Raw genomic sequence first — 19365 nt, 5'->3', positions numbered from 1 at the left:
TCCTGGGGCCGACATGGCTACAACAACACTGCATGCAAATTATTCTCCTGTCCAAAGAAGCTTATCTAACCTAACATTCTCTGCCAAACCTGGGCAACCCCTCTTTCATGAAGCAAACTTGCTGTCCAATTACTTCTTTGGCTCCCCCTACCCCGCTGTACTACAGCAAACCTTAGATATGCATCTTGAGAGGGTTCTCCCCCCACACCCTTATTTGCTTCTTGCTGTTATTTTTCTCCCTTTGAAGTTTTTCCAATCCTTCATTATCAGTCAGTTCAGACTGGTGAGAAGAGATCCCTTGTGAACTATACAATACTTAATTTGCATGTAACAACCAGCTAGATCAGGGGTGGGGAACCTACAGCCCGCAGGCCGCTGCTTCATTTCATCCAGGCCATGGCAAGTCTCTGCACTATGGGCCAGAAACCCCGGGCCTCGCCCCTCCGCCCCCGTGGGGCTAGAGCCGCGAGCACCGGCTTGCCCCGCTGCGGGGGGAAGCTGGGATTCACAGGCTGTTAAAAATCTGGTCGACTCCGCACAGCTCCTGGAAGAGACCGGCATACCCCTGCAGCCCCTAGGATCAGAGATGATCAGGGAAGCTCCACGCACTGCCCCCAGTTTAAATTTCAAGATGCAGTATGAGAATGGAAGGGTTTAAGGTTCAGTCCTGCGCTATTTGTCTTGCAATAATGTTCTGGCCTTCTCACTCCATGAAAATGAAATTCCACCTACATTTTCTGTGAGCCTTTCCTAATCCTGTCCCAAAACACCACCTCAGCCTTCACAGCAATTTCCAGCCTGCAGCTTTGATCCCAGACTGTCTCGCAATTACCTTTCTGAGCAGAGGGGCCCTGATTCTGAAATGTCAGGAGTAATATCAGAGCCAGGATTTAATAACACGCTTGACAGTCCGTGGGCACAAAATGCACTTGAACACACAGAATCCTATCACTCGGCTTCCCTGCAGGCAGCTGGCTTTGGTGTGCTGTTTTGTAGGGCGCTGGCCCCTGCCAGATGCAGGGTGAGGGATTTGCTGGACCTATGCTTTGATCTGGTATGGCAAACGCTTGGGGCCTGAATGACCATTCCCCTATAGATTGTGTAGTCACTTATACCAGTGCAAAGCATACGTGACAACAGCAGGTGCAAGGCAGTGGAGAATCAGGCTGTTGGTTTCTGTGTGTAATAGATTTCCCTATGCATTATAGTCAATTTCAATGTCAATATATGAACTTCAAGAGGCAAGGTCTATGCGTGATTTAAGTGCCGCTTAAGTTTAAAGTAGTGCAGAGACTTTGTGCTGCACTGGGATGATGCCAAGTAATGAAAGCAGTTCCAGGCTGGTAACATCGGTCCTGCTCCTGTGGGGCTACACCTCCCCTACAAAGTGCCAAACACCCGCAACTCCTGTTAACTTGAATAGGAGTCCAGGGTACTTAGCACCTCACAGGATCAGGCCTATTGCGTATGGGCCTAAGCCAGAACACTGGCATGTTAGGTGGGGCTGTAACTGAGCCTCCCAGGTTAAGCCTCTCTCTAACTTCCTGCCCATAGTGGTTGTTCGGCCAATTGATTTTGCAGAAGTACATTAATAATCAAGACACGCTTCATCAAAGGGAACTTGTATCTGCAGCAGCATCTCTGAGCTCTCCAGGGACTGAGCAAGGCTGCCAGCAAGTGGCTTATATTCATTTGCCTGCTGCACAAACCAATGAGCTGATTTTGTAGTGATTTCCCAAGTCCTCCTCCTGTTCCCGTTCAAGTCCATGGGAGCTGTGCCATTCGCTTGGCATGCAATGAGAACTGGCCATGATGGCGTCTACAGCTGCAATGTGAAATGTATTTTGATTCAAAGTCGCCCAGGTCTTTTTTCTGTCAAGTCAAATTAGAAACATAAAGCACATGAGAGACTTCTGAAATCAGTGGCTTTTAGAAGCATCTGCATCGCTACGTCCAAGTAGAAGCTCTGCTCCCTCATCCTATTGCTTTATATGAAAGCAGAAGTTTTGTTCAAGATGCATCTGCACCTGCCATTTATTCCCCGCTCAAAGCATATCACCCTCCTATCTGAGCTACTGACTGCAAAGGAGCCGTGGCTGTGTACTCACTAGATCGATCCTCTATTGCTTTAGCACCCAAAAGTCTTGGTCTTCAGTTACACGGTGTTGCCAGCTCTTGTGATTTTTATCACAAATCTCACAATTTTTAGTGATTTTTCTTAAAGCTCCAGCTGCTGGAACCATGGTGTTTTCTGAGACTAGTATTAATACCTAGTGCTTTTCATCAGGAGATCTCAAAGCGCTTTATAAAGAACATTAGTATCCTTCATTGTCCTCATTTTACAGATGGGGAAGCTGGGGCACAGGGATAGGGTGTGACTTGCCCATGGTCACCCAGCCAAACAGGTCTAATATCCAAGCTTAGAACCCCAGTCTCCTGAATTCCTGACCAGTGCTCTAGTCGCTAGGCCACCCTTTCATTTCAAAAAGTAAATTTCTAGCCCTCGTGGTTGCGGAGGGACGCTTGAAAATGGGAACGAAGTGTAACCTAAAGATGCAGAAACCAGCAAAGAAAAAGGTTCCATCCTTTATTTATTTTCAAAGTCTCATGATTTGGGGGAGCGGACTCATGCTCTTGGAACATTTGGGGGTGGCAGTACTGCTTGTTCAGGCAGAGGAAAGGGGTCTTGCAGGGTGAGTAAATTCACGCTCATTTTAAAGCCTCTTTACGCTGACAGAGTGATGCAAAGCGGCCTTTGTGTCAAGGAGAATCAGACCCCTTGTGTTTTTCTAGACTCCAAGAACAGCCATAGGCTTCTGGGACCAGATCCTCTGTTGGTGAAAATTTGGGATAATTCCATTAACTTCAATGGAACTATGCTGATTTATACCAGCAGAGGACCTGGCTCTCAGCTGAAAATGGCTTTTGTTTTAGAGGAAGGAAAAAAAGCAACAAGAAAGAACACCAAGAAAAGGCCCCAGCAGAGAGCGCAGCATGTAGGGCTCTTGGCTGTAACAGGCTGCAGCAGCTCTGAGAAGAAAACAGCTGGGTTCCTGCAGACAAGCAGCATGCTTAGAAATGTAAAGGTGCAGTGCCCAGGAAACTAAGGGATCAGTTTTGTAAGGATATGCACCAGAGAAGCTCATGGGAATGTTGAGTGCACACGAAATGCCGGGAGTAAGTAGGAAATCAATAAGAAGGATAATCTAAAGTCTATGTAAACCCGGTGGCCTGAAGCTGGTGAGGGTAAGGAGCATTCTACTCCCACCTGTTGGCAAACAGCAAGCAGAACAGCCAGCGAGCTGCTGTATTTGTATAAGCGATTTATCCAGAACTCCAGCTGGAGAGAAGCTCCAGAGGGGGAGGAAATCTCTGACTCGTTTATTTGTGAACAGGGGGAAGTGGAACTACAGACATCTTCTTTTGCATAAGCTTTCTAGCCAGAATTCCTCCAGTGACACTTGGGGAGCGGCAAGCTCAGAACTGGTTAGGTAATGGAACTGGCTTAAAAGAAGATCCAGGTGAAAACGGTTCTTAATTTGTTTCAAGGACTTTGTTTGAGGATTCCGTGTCCTCTTGATTTTCCTTTCCTGGGGATCATGTGTTGTTGAGAGGACTTTATGGTAAGACAAGAGCCATGGCTCGCTTTTCTGCGGGGTGCAATGCAGCGAGGGCTCTTTTCTGAAGCTGCAGAGGACCTCAGCACAGCTAAATAAAGCTGAAGTCATTACATCTTAGGTAATAGAGCCTTAGGACAGAACCAAGCAACATTTTCCAGGGGGCTGGAACAATTCTGCTCAAGTGTCCCCTTGAGACTCTGAAACTGTGACCCACCTCACTGACTCCAAGCTGTGTTTAACAGATGGGGAAGGGATATAGCAGGGGTTCTCAATCTGGGGGGTCGGGACCCCTCAGAGGGTCACGAGGTTATTTCATGGGGGGGTCATGAGCTGTCAACCTTCACCCCAAATCCCGCTTTGCCTCCAGCATTTATAATGGTGTTAGATATATAAAAAAGTGTTTTTAATTTATAAGGGGGGGGTCGCACTCAGAGACTTGCTATGTGAAAGGGGTCACCAGTACAAAAGTTTGAGAGCTGCTGGGATGTAGCAAAGGCTATTGGCCTGTAGGCAGGAGCGGCGCAGGGGTTTTGCCGCCCTAGGCAGCAGCGCTCCTCCTCTGAGCATTCAGCGGTGGGGGTCCTTCCGCTCCGCGTCTTTGGGGCACTTCGGCGGCGGGTCCCGGAGCGAGTGAAGGACCCGCCGCCGAATTTCCGCCGAAGACCGGAGCAGAAGGACCCCCCGCCGCCGAATTTCCGCCAAGGGCGGCAAAATGCCGCCCCCCAAATCCTGCCGCCCTAGGCGACCGTCTAGGGTCGGCTAGTGAAAACGCCGGCCCTGCCTGTAGGGCATTTACACCAGCAGGTGGGGTTAGTAGACTACTGCCCAGGTCACTGTGGGAGAGTGTTTGACTTCGCATATATATCATTGAACTATATTGCTCCTGTGTTTTCCTGGATTGATGCTGTGTTCTCTTTCCCCCAGTGAAGTTTTCCTTGTTTCATTCCCAGACTCAGGGCTTTCGAGTGGGGAAGTATTGCCTGTCAAAGGCTTCCAGGGGAGGTATTTCGTGATCTCTGAAATTCTGAGCGAGGGTAGGGTGACCAGAGAGTGAGTGTGAAAAATCGGGACAGAGGGTGGGGGGTAATAGGAGCCTATATAAGAAAAAGCCCCAAATATTGGGACTGTCCCTATAAAATCGGGACATCTGGTCACCCTAAGCGAGGGCTTGAGCTGATGGTGGTTGATAGTTTGAAGAGGGGCCTTGTATTCATTTAGAAAGGCCAGCGGTATTGATACAACCCAGTCACTGCCCTGCATTAAACAGTTTCAAACAAGATTTGGGGTCTGATATGCTCAGTCTGCTTAGTATCATGGCAAACACACCATTACAAGTCCTTTTACGCGTTTATTAAAGATACAGACAAACCCAAGCCGCACCTTTAAAGCTCTGTCTATTCCGCTTTACACTGAGAACTAGTGTGCACCCCACTAGCCTGATTCTCTCCACCAGGGCTGGGAGATGTACCCGGAAGGGGCAGGACTTGCTTTTCCCCAGGTGATGCTCTGCAGGAAGGCCCTGATTCAGCCCAGCAGTTAAGCAGAGCCTTAACTTTAAGAAGGTGCTAGCATCCTAGTAGCAAAGCCCCTAAGCACATGCTTAACTTCAGAAGATAAACCTGTTCTTTGGTGAATGTGTGAATGTAGTTAAATGCTCTGCTGAATAGAGGCCTAAATAACACCACACTAGGGCTCTGTCTGCCACGTAACACAGTTGCCTTGAGTAACACGTAAGGAATAAATACCAAATGCTCACGGAAAACCTATTGGTTAGCAAGTGACTGCTGAAAATGCGGCATGTTGCCATCTCTTCGATTCTGTGCCACTTAGAATGTGGCAAGAAATAAAGCGATAACAATAAAAGCTTTCGAAGACGTGGGTCCCTTTGTGACACAGTAGGGTTCTATTTCCTACGATGATGTGCACTGTCTAACCTAGCGGCTGGCAGCAGTTGCAGTCACAGCAAAGGAACTGCCAGCAGCCCCCAGTACATTTCAAACAGAGTCAAACTTGGGATTTATTTATTTTTTTAAATGAAGGGTTTTGAGACTTATCAATTTGTGAGTTCAGAGGGTTTTTGGTTTTTTTTGTCTTCATGATCTTGTTGTTCTGAGTTGTCCCCTGTAGGAAAAGACATGACGGATCGGTTTGGAGACTGGGAAATGATGTTAAGGCTAAGGAGAAATGGGGCTACAGAATTAAAAGGGTAGATGTCAAAAAGAGAGATGGATTTGTTGGTTTTCTTTCTAGAAGAGCTGGCAAAAGGGGAGAGACGTGATTTGAAGTCAAGGCAACGCAGGGAGAGGTCACCGCAGAAGCGTAATGTAATCTGGCATTTTCTATATGTAGGCTGGAGTTTTCAACAGAGCCTAAGGGAATGATGTGCCTAACTCAATGGGTGTGGGATATCTATCTAGGGTCTGTATATGGCCCCTAGGACTGTAATATCAGTGCGCTTCCCAATCTTTAATGTATTTAGCCACACAATGCCCCTGTATAGTAGGCAGTGTTATTGTCCCCTATTTTTTTACAGAGAGGCTAAGGTTCTAACTCTCACTGAAATCAATGGGAGTTGAGTGCCTAGGTACCCTCTGAGGGTCTGATCCTGAATGACTTGCCGAAGCCTGTGGCAGAGACCCCAGGTAGTCCTAGGCTAGCACCCTAACCCCTGAACTGTCCTTCTGTCCTTTTGACAGTCCCCACCGTAGCACCCCAGAGCACTCTACGAGCTTTGCATGGGCCATTTCAAGCCCTTTGCGAGCTTAACTAACTGATGTACAACCTATGCATAGTACAGTTTCCTCTTCATCAGCCACTGGGATGCAGCCACCTCTGAGATGAAATGCAGCAGCTGTTTAATAGCGCACAGCACCACCGCACAACAGCCTAGGCCAAGAAATAAGAACGCTGAATCCAGCTGAAATGGCACAATGCATTTAGGGAGGCCGGATCTGTCTAGATTAGTTGGAATTTAGCCAGGACTCCTCCACCTAGCCCTTTAAGGATCACAAGTGTTCAGGACCCCAGAACATGAACAACTACATCTCTTAACAGGACAGCATCCTGTGTGGCAGATGGGCCGGGGCTTGTGCAGACTCAGAGGAAAGAGGTCCCTCTCGGGAACCATGACCGGTGCTTCCTACAGCAGCAAAGTACCTTTGGGAAGTTACACAGCAAAGGCGCAGGATGAGCATGTGAACTATTGAGCTCAGCCAAAGGTCTCTACAAGGCAGGTTTACTCTAAGCACTAAGGCAAACTGCACCTCAAAACGAAACTAACCTTTGCAGGGTGGAAAGAGGGAACCCTTTCTTTCTGCAGGGAGGGCCACTACTTTCCCACCAAGGGATCCCAAAGACGAGATCTGTGGAGCTCGACAGCTTGTCTCTTTCACCAACAGAAGTTGGTCCAACAGAAGATATTACCCCATCCCCCTTTTCTCATATCCTGGGACCATGGCCACAACAACACTGCAAACCCACTGATGATAATTTCACAGGCCAGCTGTGGCTATGTAATAACTTGTGGCCACATACAGGTATCACGTGCATCAGGTAACCTTGCACCTTGTGGCACAGGGAACAGGATGTTGTTTTCATGACCCTGTCATTCTGAGTTGTCCCCTCTTGGAAAAGACATGATGGATTGTTGGTGGTTTGTTTGGTTTGGTTTGTTTGGGTTTTTTGAGAGTCTGAGAAATAGAATAATAGAATCATAGGACTGGAAAGGATTTCGAGAGGTCATCTAATCCAGTCCCCTGCACTCAAGGCAGGACTCAGTATTATCTACACCATCCCTGATAGGTGCCTAAAGTTGCTAAAAACCAGGAGAAACGGGTTTACAGAATTTAAAGGGATAATGAAGATTACCTAAGATCTGGGCATCAGCTACTTGACCACAGCAAAACTGCCATTTGCTTTGAGCTTGTGGAACGGTACAAAAAAAAAAAAAAAAAGCAAGGAGGGCTGTCGATGGGATCTGCCCTAAAACAACCCGTCAATAGATGGCACACATACACCCCTGTGCTTTGCAGACCCCGATAGACCCATCCAGGGTTCCAGCCAAATTAGGTGCCAGGCGATAAAGCTCTGCAGCCATCAATTACATACAAAGAACAAATTCACCAGAAGAGCGTGCACAGGGAGAGAACTCACCAGGCCCGATTCTCTATTATCCTGCCTCTTGTGCCGTCATTCATACCAGTGCAGTGTCACTGTGAAATGGCACCATTCTGATCTGGTGGCATTTTACACACCCTTTGCACGGGGGTAAATGGCTGCACAAGGGGCAAAGTAACAGTGAATCAGGCTCCTAAACGCTTCGCTTGACTCCCTGCTCGCTTACAATGTTTTTACAGCAGTAGATAAAGTGCTGTGGGGCAGGGCCTGTCTTCTTGTTCTGTGTTTGTACAGCGCCTAGCACCAAGTGGTCCTGGTCCATGGCTGGGGTTCCTGGGTGCTACCATAATATAAATAACAATAATTAATAAAACTCCAGTGACCTCAAGGGAGTTAGTCTGCAGAGGGAACTCTTTATACCTGCATTGCAGCAGAGGGCAGCGTCGCACACAGCTATTAACAGAGTGAGCGGCTAACACATTGTAAAAGGTACATTTTGACCTGGAGGAGCTGAATTTTCTTCTCTCTGAGCGAACCATGTCCATAGGCTGCGTAATTATTTTTAATGAACTTTCAGGCAGGCTTAGCTGAGCTGCCTCTTGCTAATAGCGCCGGTCACTTTACAGCAACTTTATTTGACATCTTATTTAAAAGAAACGTGGAACCATCCCATGGACACCTGGCGAGTTACTCTGGATTGACAGTAGTGTAATTGACAGCCGGGCTTGGCCCTGAGAGCCTGCTCCTGCTCCTATTATAGCAAAGGGGCGTCTGGCTGTTGAATTGAATGGCGCAAGAATAGACTTGTTGCCTTGGATTGATCCTGCACTCAGAACCCAGCAGGCATATGGGCCCACCCATGTGGATCTGAACTGTGGCCCCTCCCAGCGTCGGACTGCCATGCCCTCAGGGCAGGGGGCTGGTTTGTAATATGTTCCTGCACTGATCTGTGAATGTACATCTCAGTGTCAGGGACCCTTCAGAGCAGTGCACCAAATGCTGCTTTACTCAGACAAAGCGTCCATGGTAGTCTATAGGCCTGATTCGCCTCTCACTGTCCGCGGGGGGAACCCCATTGACATCAGTGGGCTGACTCCTGCCAGACATCGGTGTCAGTGAGAATCAGGCCCCCAAGACTTCAATGGAAGCTTTGCTTCAGTAAGGCCCTGTAAAAGCTTCAGTGATGCTTGTTTGTATACCCACTTCTAGGGAGAACAGCCGTGAAGGTGGGGAGGGGGAGCCCTGTTATTTCAGAGGCACACTGACCATATCTTTTCACTAGACTGCTTCTCCTGGTGTTTCAAGGGCAGGTGGAAGGGGGACCAGACCTGATTTCCTTTGTGCATGGGAAAGAGAGTGAAAGAGATGCTGCTTCTGCACAGTAGCAAAGCACATAAGGACAAGAGAGACACTGTGGTGCTTGCCGGGTTAAACACACAGGTTCCTGCAGAATAAAATTCTGCCCGATGCACAGAGACTGCCCTTCCCCAGTCCTCCACCCCACCCAGGAGGCATCATGTGTGTCCTCTAGTCCCACGTCCATTCAAAGTTCTGAGTGACAGGCAAGCGGCGAAGATCGCCTGACGGCACAGAGCTGTGCATCCTGCAATGGCGGCTGGCGCGAGCAGCAGTTCTAGAGCACACCTGACTCCGTCACCGTGTCCTCGTAGGACTGGTAGAAATCTTTCAAGTCGCCCTGCTGCAGCTGGATCCCAGGGGTGTCGGTTTGGTGGCTCTGAGTCAGGATGGTGGTTTTCCTGCTGCAGAGGCTCCCGTTGGAGTTTTGCCTCTTGAGGCCAGGCCGGAAGCTCCCGCAGCAGGAGACGTACCACAGGATGTCGTGCAGGAGGTGCCCACTGAAGAACATGTAAATCCAGGGGTTGCAGCAGCTGCTGAGGCTGGCCAGCAGCATGGTGATGGTGAATGCCACGTTGGTGGACTCTGCAAAGAACATGTTAAAAACACCTATTAATTCTCCAGCGGTGTATTGACAGAAGCAGCATGGCCAAGTGGACAAGGCATTGGCCTGCGATGTAGGTTCTATTCCTGCTTCTGACACTGATTTGTTGGGCAAATCACGTCCCTTCCCCTCTTTGTCTTGTTTGCCTCTTTTATTTAAACGATCAGCTCTATGGGGCAGAGACTGTGTGTTTGTGCAGCACCCTGCACAGTGGGGCTCTAAGCTCAGCTGGGCAGGTGTGACTGGCAAACAAATAAGAACATCCATCCACATTACAGGAGAACACTGCCCCCACCAGGACTCTGCGGGGATAGCCTGCACCTGTGCGGGTTGAGGCTGTTAGTCAACCCACATGTGTGGTGTGATCTGGCAGTGTGTGGCGTGTCCATCCTATTTGGGTGCCTAACTTCCAGACACAAGTGAGTGCAAAGAGCTCCGTTCCATGTCAGAAGAGGGAAGAGACATGCCTGTGGAACCATCAGGAGCCTGTAAATATTGAGACAGGAGCTAGCTGGTGCCTGGCTTTCCATTTACTGGCTGAAACAATTTCCCAAAGCCATTGTGTGTGTGTTATGTAACCAGAGAGTGGCTTATGACATCCTACATTTAAACAATTGTCACAGACACCTGCAAACACCCCATCCGTCCCCTCCCAGGAGCCTCCCCGCACACTTTGAGGAGGTGATCTGATCTCAGCAATCAGAAGGCCCCTTTTCAAAAGTCTGCCCCTGTGTCGGCAAAAGCCTGAACGCCATCCAATGCTGTATATTAAAGACCTGCTCGGGCTACACAGCCCCAGCAAATAGATAAGAAGCTTTATCCTGCTGTCCATTATGGAGGTCACTGAAATCATAACAGTGGACACAGTTAAAATCCTCCCCGCTCTCCCACAGCCTTGTAACATGCCAAAACAATGGAGCTGCTCCTGATGTGCATCTTCTCCACTCAGTTGGGATTGCACAAGGCACTGCATTTTGAGGCGTCTATGCATGCGGCTGGAGGGGCAGAAGTCCTGGGCTTGGCTGGATTTCTAATAACAGCAGTGACTTGGCTCTGCAGACTTTTCTCTACAAATACGCCGGGCGAGCAAATGCTTAGCCTTCTCCATTATTTGTTTAACATGCAGGGCCAGATTCCAGCACCCTGACTCATGAGACGTATTCCACTCTTCAGACAATCCCGTTGAAGTCTATGGACCGCTCCGTGAGTCAAGTGCCACCCAGCGTGTGTAAGGGTGTCCGGAGCTCAGTGGGAACGGTGTTATTCTGTCCAGACTGATGGTGCAAGCAGCTATTGTCAGGGCCTGGGGAGTGACCATGTTGCTAGGATCAAAGCTTTCCAAGACCCCCGAAGTGAGCAGAAAAGCTCCCACTGACTTCAATGGGCTTTGGCTCAAGCGTATAGAGGGAGCTTGTTGCAGCGTACATAGAAAGGCTCTTGCAGCACAGAGGAAAATCTCCTAAGGTGCAACTTACCAGCTGCTGTGACACGGGTATATTTTATCAGCTCAAGGGCCTTGTCAAAGATTTTCCTACGGACTTTGTGAGGAGATAGGAGCTGAACACCAGCAACTTCTTTTCTACCTAGGTTTATCTAAAGTCACCTAGTGGCGGCTTGTCTATATCATTGTACAGTGGCTATTCTAATAAAAAGTTTTAAACAGCGGCTTGAACTCGAAGGCTCTGACTTTTATTTACATTAAGGTCCCTTTTACACCGCTCTAGCAGTATAAAGGAGCCTTAACGTGGGCATGGATTAGCTTTACCCCCCTGTCAGAGCGGAGTAAAGGGGCCTTCGCGTAAATCCGAATCTGGCCCAGGATGTTTTTATTTCTTGAAGGGAACGTTGTGCAGAAACTGGACCGGATTCTGGTATCACTTACACCAGAATAAATTTGGAGTAATTCCATTAATGTCCAGTGGAGTTATTCTGGATTTATGACCTTGTAGGAAAGATCAGCATCTGACCCACTGTTTTCTGACCCTGAGTGGCTGTGTAATCCAGCATTGCCGACTGAGAGTTGATATATTCAATAGGATTTATTTGTCACTACAGGGATCTGATTCACACGATAGACAAAGTCTGAGAAAACACAATTTGGGATGAAGAGGGTAGACTAGAAGACAATGTAAATAGTCTCATTTGAACTTTGTCAAAGCTTTCATTTAGAGGCTGAAATCCTAATGACCCTGTGAAAGGCAGTGTTGTTGTTAGGCATGTAGGAAGATTACATTCTCGTCTTCTGCTCCAGTGTCTGAAATGAAAGACTTTAATAAGTATGACTAGGTGAGAACTGCTTCCGGTGAAGCAGTTGTTAATTCTATTTCTCTGAACATTAAATAGCTAGAGATGGTGATTGGAGTTTGGACTGACTGCTCAATGGGAACTGAATTTCAAACTCAAGACACTGTGACAGCGGTGGCTCTATGCCTTAAGGGTGAAATTCACCCTTGTGCTGGCTCTCTGCTCAGGCTTAGACACTACTTAAGTCCCTCTTCAGCCTTTAGAGGTAGGTTATGGGGTTTTGTGCTGTCCCTTTGCCCAGGGGCTGCATTTCACCCTTACTGAATATCCAGATATAAGGTGTGAGGCTGTAAGGGGGAGATCTGCAAAAGCACCTAGAGGATTTAGGAGCACAAGTCCCATTGGGTTTAATTTAATTGTATTTGTTGTATGATTAATTATGTTAGGGCATCTAGAGCCTTGGATCGGAATCTTTAAGAAATAAATAAAATCTCATACATGCTTCTAATGATCTCCTCCTAAAAATGGTGCTGCCTTTGGCATCTATATATCTTTGCAAAATGTCACCCTTTGCCATGACTGTGATGAAAGCAACACAGAAAAACTGCTAATGTCTGAAGAACTAGTCGAGCCGAAGTGCGGCAAAGCTCTGAAGCAAGAACAGAGAAAGCAAAGTATTGCCAGCCGATTTTGCATCAGGGATAACATGTTAGCACTTTGCACCGGGATTCTGTTAAATGCATTTTGCGGTGTGACATTGGTAACATTTTAACATAAAAAACCAGCATTTTTATTGATTACAAAAAATGGTGGTTTGTTGGAAATGCGTCTCTGATCAGTTTGGAAATAATCTGTACCACAGTGAATAGTGGAATGAACCAGGAGTACTTGTGGAAGCTTAGAGACAAACAAATTTATTTGGGCATAAGCTTTCATCGGCTAAAACCCACTTCATCGGATGCATGTAATAGAAAATACAGAAGGGAGATATATATACACAGAGAACATGAAAAAATGGGTGTTGCCATACCAACTCTAACGACAGTGGGACAATTTTCAAGCCAATTTTTGTGTCTCAGACTGAAAGGTTGAGAAGCACTATTCTAGGTATCTGTAGCCACTCAGAGACACACAATACACACCTGCATACTGCTCGTTCTAAGCTAAAGGGAGATGAATGATAATTACTGTGTGTGTGTGAGACAGACAGACAGACATCTGTTTTATTTTGTAAAAATGTGTGCTGCTCAGTCTTTGTGAGTATGTGTGGGTCTGTCTATGTGGGTGTGACTATGTACCTTTGTTGAATGAATGTGTCTGTGTATGGAAGAGTATATATAGCTTTGTGAGTGAATATGTGAGTATATCTTTGTGACTGGGTGTGCATTTAATGTGTGTGTGTGTGTGTGTGTGTGCGCATAGACTGTGTCTTTGTGTGTGTGTGTGTGTGTGTGTGTGTAGAATGTGTAAATAATCACAAACCAACAGAGGGATTATCTTTTTGCTGTGTTTATCATTTGTGTGCGAACAAAATGTTTTTGCATATTGGAGGGTTGAGTATGTGAGTGTATCTTAGTTGTGGTGTGCTGTGTGTGTATTCTCTGTGTGTTCTGCGTGAGTGTGTTGTGTGTGTATATTGTATTCTGGATGCATATGTGTGCTGTTTGTGTGTTCTGAGGATGTATATGTTGTATTCTGCATGAGTGTGTTGTTTCTGTGTGTGCTGCATGTTTGGTGTGAGCGTGTTTTGTGTGTGTACGTACCTGTGTTGGGGCCAGGGGTCACGCTTTAGAAGCCAATAGCTGCCCTGGATGCCCATGTACCCCGGACTGGGGGTGGCTGCAGCTGGCAAGCTGTATGCGGTGCCCCTGCGCTGCAGCCCGGCTCTCCCCCTGCCCCCCATCACTCACCGTCATCGGGGGCGTTCTCGTCCCACACCGACCACATCTGCACGCTGAAGAAGGGTGCCCAGCAGGCGACATAGGCCAGCACGATGACAAAGGTCATCTTCACCGTGCGGATCTTGGCCCTGGAGATGGTGCGCACGCTGCTCACCCGGGAGGCCTGGCTGCAGGGGCACCCCGCTCCCATCTCTGCTCCGCTCTGCGTCTTGCCCCGGAGGTTCTTGCAGATCTCGTGGCAGATGAGGCTGTAGCAGATGGTGAGGATGACCACGGGCAGGACGAAGACACACAACGTGGTCCAGGTGATGTACGCCCGGGCTCCCCAGGGGTACCTGAAGTCAGCCCAGCAGTCCAGCACCCCGGAGCCCTGGTGCACCTCCTGCAATGAGAAGATGAAGACCTGGGGCAGGCTGAGCAGGCCACTGAACACCCAGGTGGCCCCGATCATCAGGTAGGCCTGCCTGCCTGGCTGTTGCAGGGTGCGCAGCGGGTGGCACACGGCCATGTAGCGGTCCAGAGTCATCATGATGAGCATGTAGGTGGAGGCGAACATGCTTAGCACCTGCAGGTACTTGACGGCCCTGCAGAGCAGGTCGGGCCCCAGGAAGCGGTAGGTCACCTCCCAGATCATCTGGGGCAGCACCTGGAAAAGCGCCACCCCCAGGTCGGTCAGCCCCAAGTGCAGGATGAAGAGGTGCATCCTGCTCATCTTCTTCCTCAGCCGGTACATGGCCAGCAGCACCCCCAGGTTGCCCACGGCGGCAACTGCCAGGATGGTGGCCAGCACCCCAATCTCGGCCCGGGCTAGCTCCTCGTCCCGGGTGTGGAAGAGAGTCCAGTTGAGATCCCCCACCTGGGTCAGGACGTCCCCAGGGTCGCTGCAGGGAGTGCTGTTCCTTTCCCAATCCGGCTCCATTGCTGGGAGAGCTGGGTGGGAGGCGGCGGCCGGCTGGCAAGGGGGGAAGAGAGCTGCTGGGGCTGGAGACAACCGTGGAACCAGCAAACTTCTTTTTCAAAGTGGCGTGTTTAAATTGAAACCCTCTAGCGAGCTGAGCTGGAGCGGTTCCATTTCCTCACCCCCAGATCCTGGAGCTGGGCATTTCCCCTGTTGCTTTCCCCACCCCTGAGTGAATCCTCTCTCTTTCTCTCTCTCTCTCTCTCTTGGTTTCAGACAAGTCCTCAACTAACTGATGGCAAATCTTCTCTCCTGTTAGGCAGGTCAATTTCAAACCTTCTTCTTGAGTAATTTGATGCAATATCCCCCTGGAAAGCTCCTAAATCCCTCTTCTCCCTCTTGCGCTAGCCAACTCCAAATCTCCTTTCAGCCCGGGCTGGTCAGCTCCCAAATCCCCCCTACCCCCTTCTCCCCTGTCGTTAAGTTTCAGAAAGAAAAAAAAACTTACTTTCTTGTTTTTTAAAAATGCAATAAAAATAAATAAGAAGCACCTTAGAGATGCTCCATCTATTGGATTTTTCATCCAGAGGGTAACTTGAAAGAAGCCAGGTTTCTGGTGTTAAAATGTCTGGTCTCTGTTTAGGTGCTGTAGTGCCTTCTGAATGCAGCCTGCGATGTGTGAACAGCGTCTGGCTTGGGTCTGAGTTTTATAGCCTGGGAGCTGCCTGCTCTCTCCTGCTCCCTTCCGCTGCCACCCTGTTGCTGAGCTGCGGCTGGCTGGAGTCAGAGAAGCAGCACACACAGGTGGCTGTCAATTTCCTCCCTTGAGGAATAAAAGAAGATGCCTTGCATCTCTTCTGCTGAATCTCCCTGCTCCCTCTGACTCTCCTACAAAGCTGAGATTTCCAGGACTTCAACACCGGACCCGTTTTCACCACCAGTGATTTATTGGTAGGAAGGGGGAGGGGGACCCCAGAAATACTCCCCCATCCTTAAATTGTCTGTTTCGTGCTTTTAAAGGCTCAGCAGCCTCCCAGGCAGGGAACGTTTCTCTCACCCTCTTCCTCAGTGGTTTGCACTATCACCTCTCAAACACACTACAGAGCCATATTTCTGCAGCTCCCAAACCTTCCCATCCCACCTCTTCTGAGATTTGAGAGAGACAAAGTGGGTGAGGTAATGTCTTTTATTGGACCAACCTCTGTTGGGGAGAGAGACAAGCTTTGGTGCTTACACAAAGCTCTTCTTCAGACCTGGAAAAGGTACTCCAAGAGTCACAGCTATATACAAGGTGGAGCAGATTAAGCACAAGGAGTTAGCACATTGCAAGAGACCATTCAGGGTGAAGTGGGCACTTGACAACTCTGCAGTTGTCGGGCAAAGGAGGGTCAGTGTGTTCCCGCTTATTGTAATGAGCCATAAATCCAGTCTCTTTACTGAGTCCTGATTTTGAGTATCTAGCAAAGTTATGAATTTAAACTCCAGGTTCATCTTTTGAACGTGTTGTGCCGGTTTCCTTGGAGGATGAGGACTGAGAGGTCAGATAGGGAGTGACCCTTTGTGAAAAATGATCGGCCACGGGTGATAGGGTGTTTTGTCTTATAATTTTTCTGTGTGACTTCATTGGAGAGCGTAGTGATTGTCTCATTTCACCCACATAGTTGTTGTTAGGGCATTTAGTGCACTGGGCGAGGTACCGTCTACTTCCCAAGACTTTCATAGCTAAGGCACTGATTTTAATCTCCGGTATCAATATACTTTACAGAGGACTTGTGCTTCCTCCTCTGTACAATAGTACAAATGAAGGGCCTGATCCAATTCCCATTAAAGTCAGTGGAAAGATTCTTATTGACGTCAATGCCCTAAGTGACCCAGCTCTGTCTGTGACTCACTGCATGACCTCCCCACCTCTGTCCCTCCATCTGTATAATGGGATAATGATACTTACCTCCATTACAAGAATTTTGTGAAACTGATCAAATGTTTGATATCCTAACAAGCTTGGTTAGTCTTCCTAGCCCAAACACTGCAATTTCAGTTCATCAGACAGATGGCCGTCCCCTGTTGGACAGGGAGCAGAAAACTGGTTACTCCACTGTGGCTAGTTCAGAACAACCTAGACAATCTCTGGACTGTTGGTGGAAGGGTCATGCCAGCAGCTTCTACACAGCCAGCGAAGAAGAACATATCCTCTGTGAATCTGTCTGCAGAGCAGTTTCAGTCTTCAGTCTGGAATAAATGTCTAGTCTCCCTTATCATAGATTTAGGGTGTGTGCTGTGCAGTTAAAAAAGCCTCATGAAAATTCATGGGAGGGGAAAGGGATGCAAACACATAATAATTTCCGTCAGTAGGCAAAGCATGTTACAGATAGTTTGAGCCAAGAAAAATGCAATAGATGATTCAATTAGAAATGCAATAGCTTCTGTCAACAGACAAGTGCCTTAGAAATTACAGTGCCAAAAATACAGATGATAGTGTACTTATCTCCTGTAAGAAGGGGACTGTGTTTCTTGCCTGCAGGAGGCGAATTTTGGGCTTGTGGTTAAACCCTGAGGCTGGGTGTCAGGAGAGTTGGCTTCTGTGCCCAGCTCTTCAAAATGTGGTTTTGGGCCAGTCACTTCCCCCTTCTGTACAATGGGGATGATAATATTTCCTGCCTCTTGGGAGTGTCGTGAAGTTTTAATTCATGAATGCTTGTAAAGAGCCTTATCTGCATGTGTGCTTTATATTAATTAGAAGGGATAATTAGGAGGATTTCCCCCAGTTTTGGGGTTTAACGCCCCTTCGCCTCATAATCTTCTCTCCCCTGGATTTTCACTTCTTTATTCTGAAGATCCCTTTCCCTCTTTCAAAAACTATTTCTCTCCCTCTTTTCCGCCTGCTGCCCTGATTTTCTCACTTCCCAACTGTGTTCTCTCTTACTAGGAGCCCCAACAGAATCTTCCTTCTTCGTGCAGACCTGCTCTGAGCAGGGGCAGATGACATAGTATTTAAAACCCTGGCAGTCCCCTGCAGCCCTCTCTCCCTTGGGAGCTAACCGCTGCTGTAATTGGTGGAGATCAATTGGGGATGGGAAATTTTAGCAGTAACAAAATCCTAGTATTTTATCAATACATTAGAAGCAAGAGGAAGACCAAAGACAGGGTAGGTCCACTGCTTAGTGAAGAGGGAGAAACAGTAACAGGAAACTTGGAAATGGCAGAGATGCTTAATGACTTCTTTGTTTCGGTCTTCACCGAGAAGTCTGAAGGAATGCCTAACATAGTGAATGCTAATGGGAAGAGGGTAGGTTTAGCGGATAAAATAAAAAAAGAACAAGTTAAAAATCACTTAGAAAAGTTAGATGCCTGCAAGTCACCCGGGCCTGATGAAATGCATCCTAGAATACTCAAGGAGCTAATAGAGGAGGTATCTGAGCCTCTAGCTATTATCTTTGGAAAGTCATGGGAGACGGGAGAGATTCCAGAAGACTGGAAAAGGGCAAATATAGTGCCCATCTATAAAAAGGGAAATAAAAACAACCCAGGTAACTACAGACCAGTTAGTTTAACTTCTGTGCCAGGGAAGATAATGGAGCAAGTAATTAAGGAAATCATCTGCAAACACTTGGAAGGTGGTAAGGTGATAGGGAACAGCCAGCATGGATTTGTGAAGAACAAATCATGTCAAACCAATCTGATAGCTTTCTTTGATAGGATAACGAGCCTTGTGGATAAGGGTGAAGCGGTGGATGTGGTATACCTAGACTTTAGCAAGGCATTTGATACGGTCTCGCATGATATTCTTATCGATAAACTAGGCAAATACAAATTAGATGGGGCTACTATAAGGTGGGTGCATAACTGGCTGGATAACCGTACTCAGAGAGTTGTTATTAATGGTTCCCAATCCTGCTGGAAAGGCGTAACGAGTGGGGTTCCGCAGGGGTCTGTTTTGGGACCGGCTCTGTTCAATATCTTCATCAACGACTTAGATATTGGCATAGAAAGTACGCTTATTAAGTTTGCGGATGATACCAAACTGGGAGGGATTGCAACTACTTTGGAGGACAGGGTCATAATTCAAAATGATCTGGACAAATTGGAGAAATGGGCTGAGGTAAACAGGATGAAGTTTAACAAAGACAAATGCAAAGTGCTCCACTTAGGAAGGAAAAATCAATTTCACACATACAGAATGGGAAAAGACTGTCTAGGAAGGAGTACGGCAGAAAGGGATCTAGGGGTTATAGTGGACCACAAGCTAAATATGAGTCAACAGTGTGATGCTGTTGCAAAAAAAGGAAACATGATTCTGGGATGCATTAACAGGTGTGTTGTGAGCAAGACACGAGAAGTCATTCTTCCGCTCTACTCTGCTCTGGTTAGGCCTCAGCTGGAGTATTGTGTCCAGTTCTGGGCGCCGCATTTTAAAAAAGATGTCGAGAAATTGGAAAGGGTCCAAAGAAGAGCAACAAGAATGATTAAAGGTCTTGAGAACATGACCTATGAAGGAAGGCTGAAAGAACTGGGTTTGTTTAGTTTGGAAAAGAGAAGACTGAGAGGGGACATGATAGCAGTTTTCAGGTATCTAAAAGGGTGTCATAAGGAGGAGGGAGAGAACTTGTTCACCTTAGCCTCTAAGGA

The 19365-nt window shown here is 47.7% G+C and overlaps 1 protein-coding gene across 1 annotated transcript; it reads right to left on the bottom strand.

Moving 5' to 3' along the window:
* Nucleotides 1-9332: 9332 nt before the first annotated feature.
* On the bottom strand, nucleotides 9333-14850 carry AVPR1B (arginine vasopressin receptor 1B). Its single transcript, XM_034769071.1, has 2 exons — nucleotides 13851-14850; nucleotides 9333-9677 (listed from the first exon to the last, which is right to left on the bottom strand). Exons 1-2 carry the CDS (start codon nucleotides 14758-14760, stop codon nucleotides 9370-9372), a joined length of 1218 nt encoding a protein of 405 aa, XP_034624962.1. The 5' UTR covers nucleotides 14761-14850; the 3' UTR covers nucleotides 9333-9369.
* Between the last annotated feature and the right edge of the window lie 4515 nt (nucleotides 14851-19365).

Source organism: Trachemys scripta, chromosome 4, assembly GCF_013100865.1.
Source record: "Trachemys scripta elegans isolate TJP31775 chromosome 4, CAS_Tse_1.0, whole genome shotgun sequence".
Classification (NCBI taxonomy): domain Eukaryota; kingdom Metazoa; phylum Chordata; order Testudines; family Emydidae; genus Trachemys; species Trachemys scripta.
This window is presented reverse-complemented; position numbering and strand designations above follow the sequence as displayed.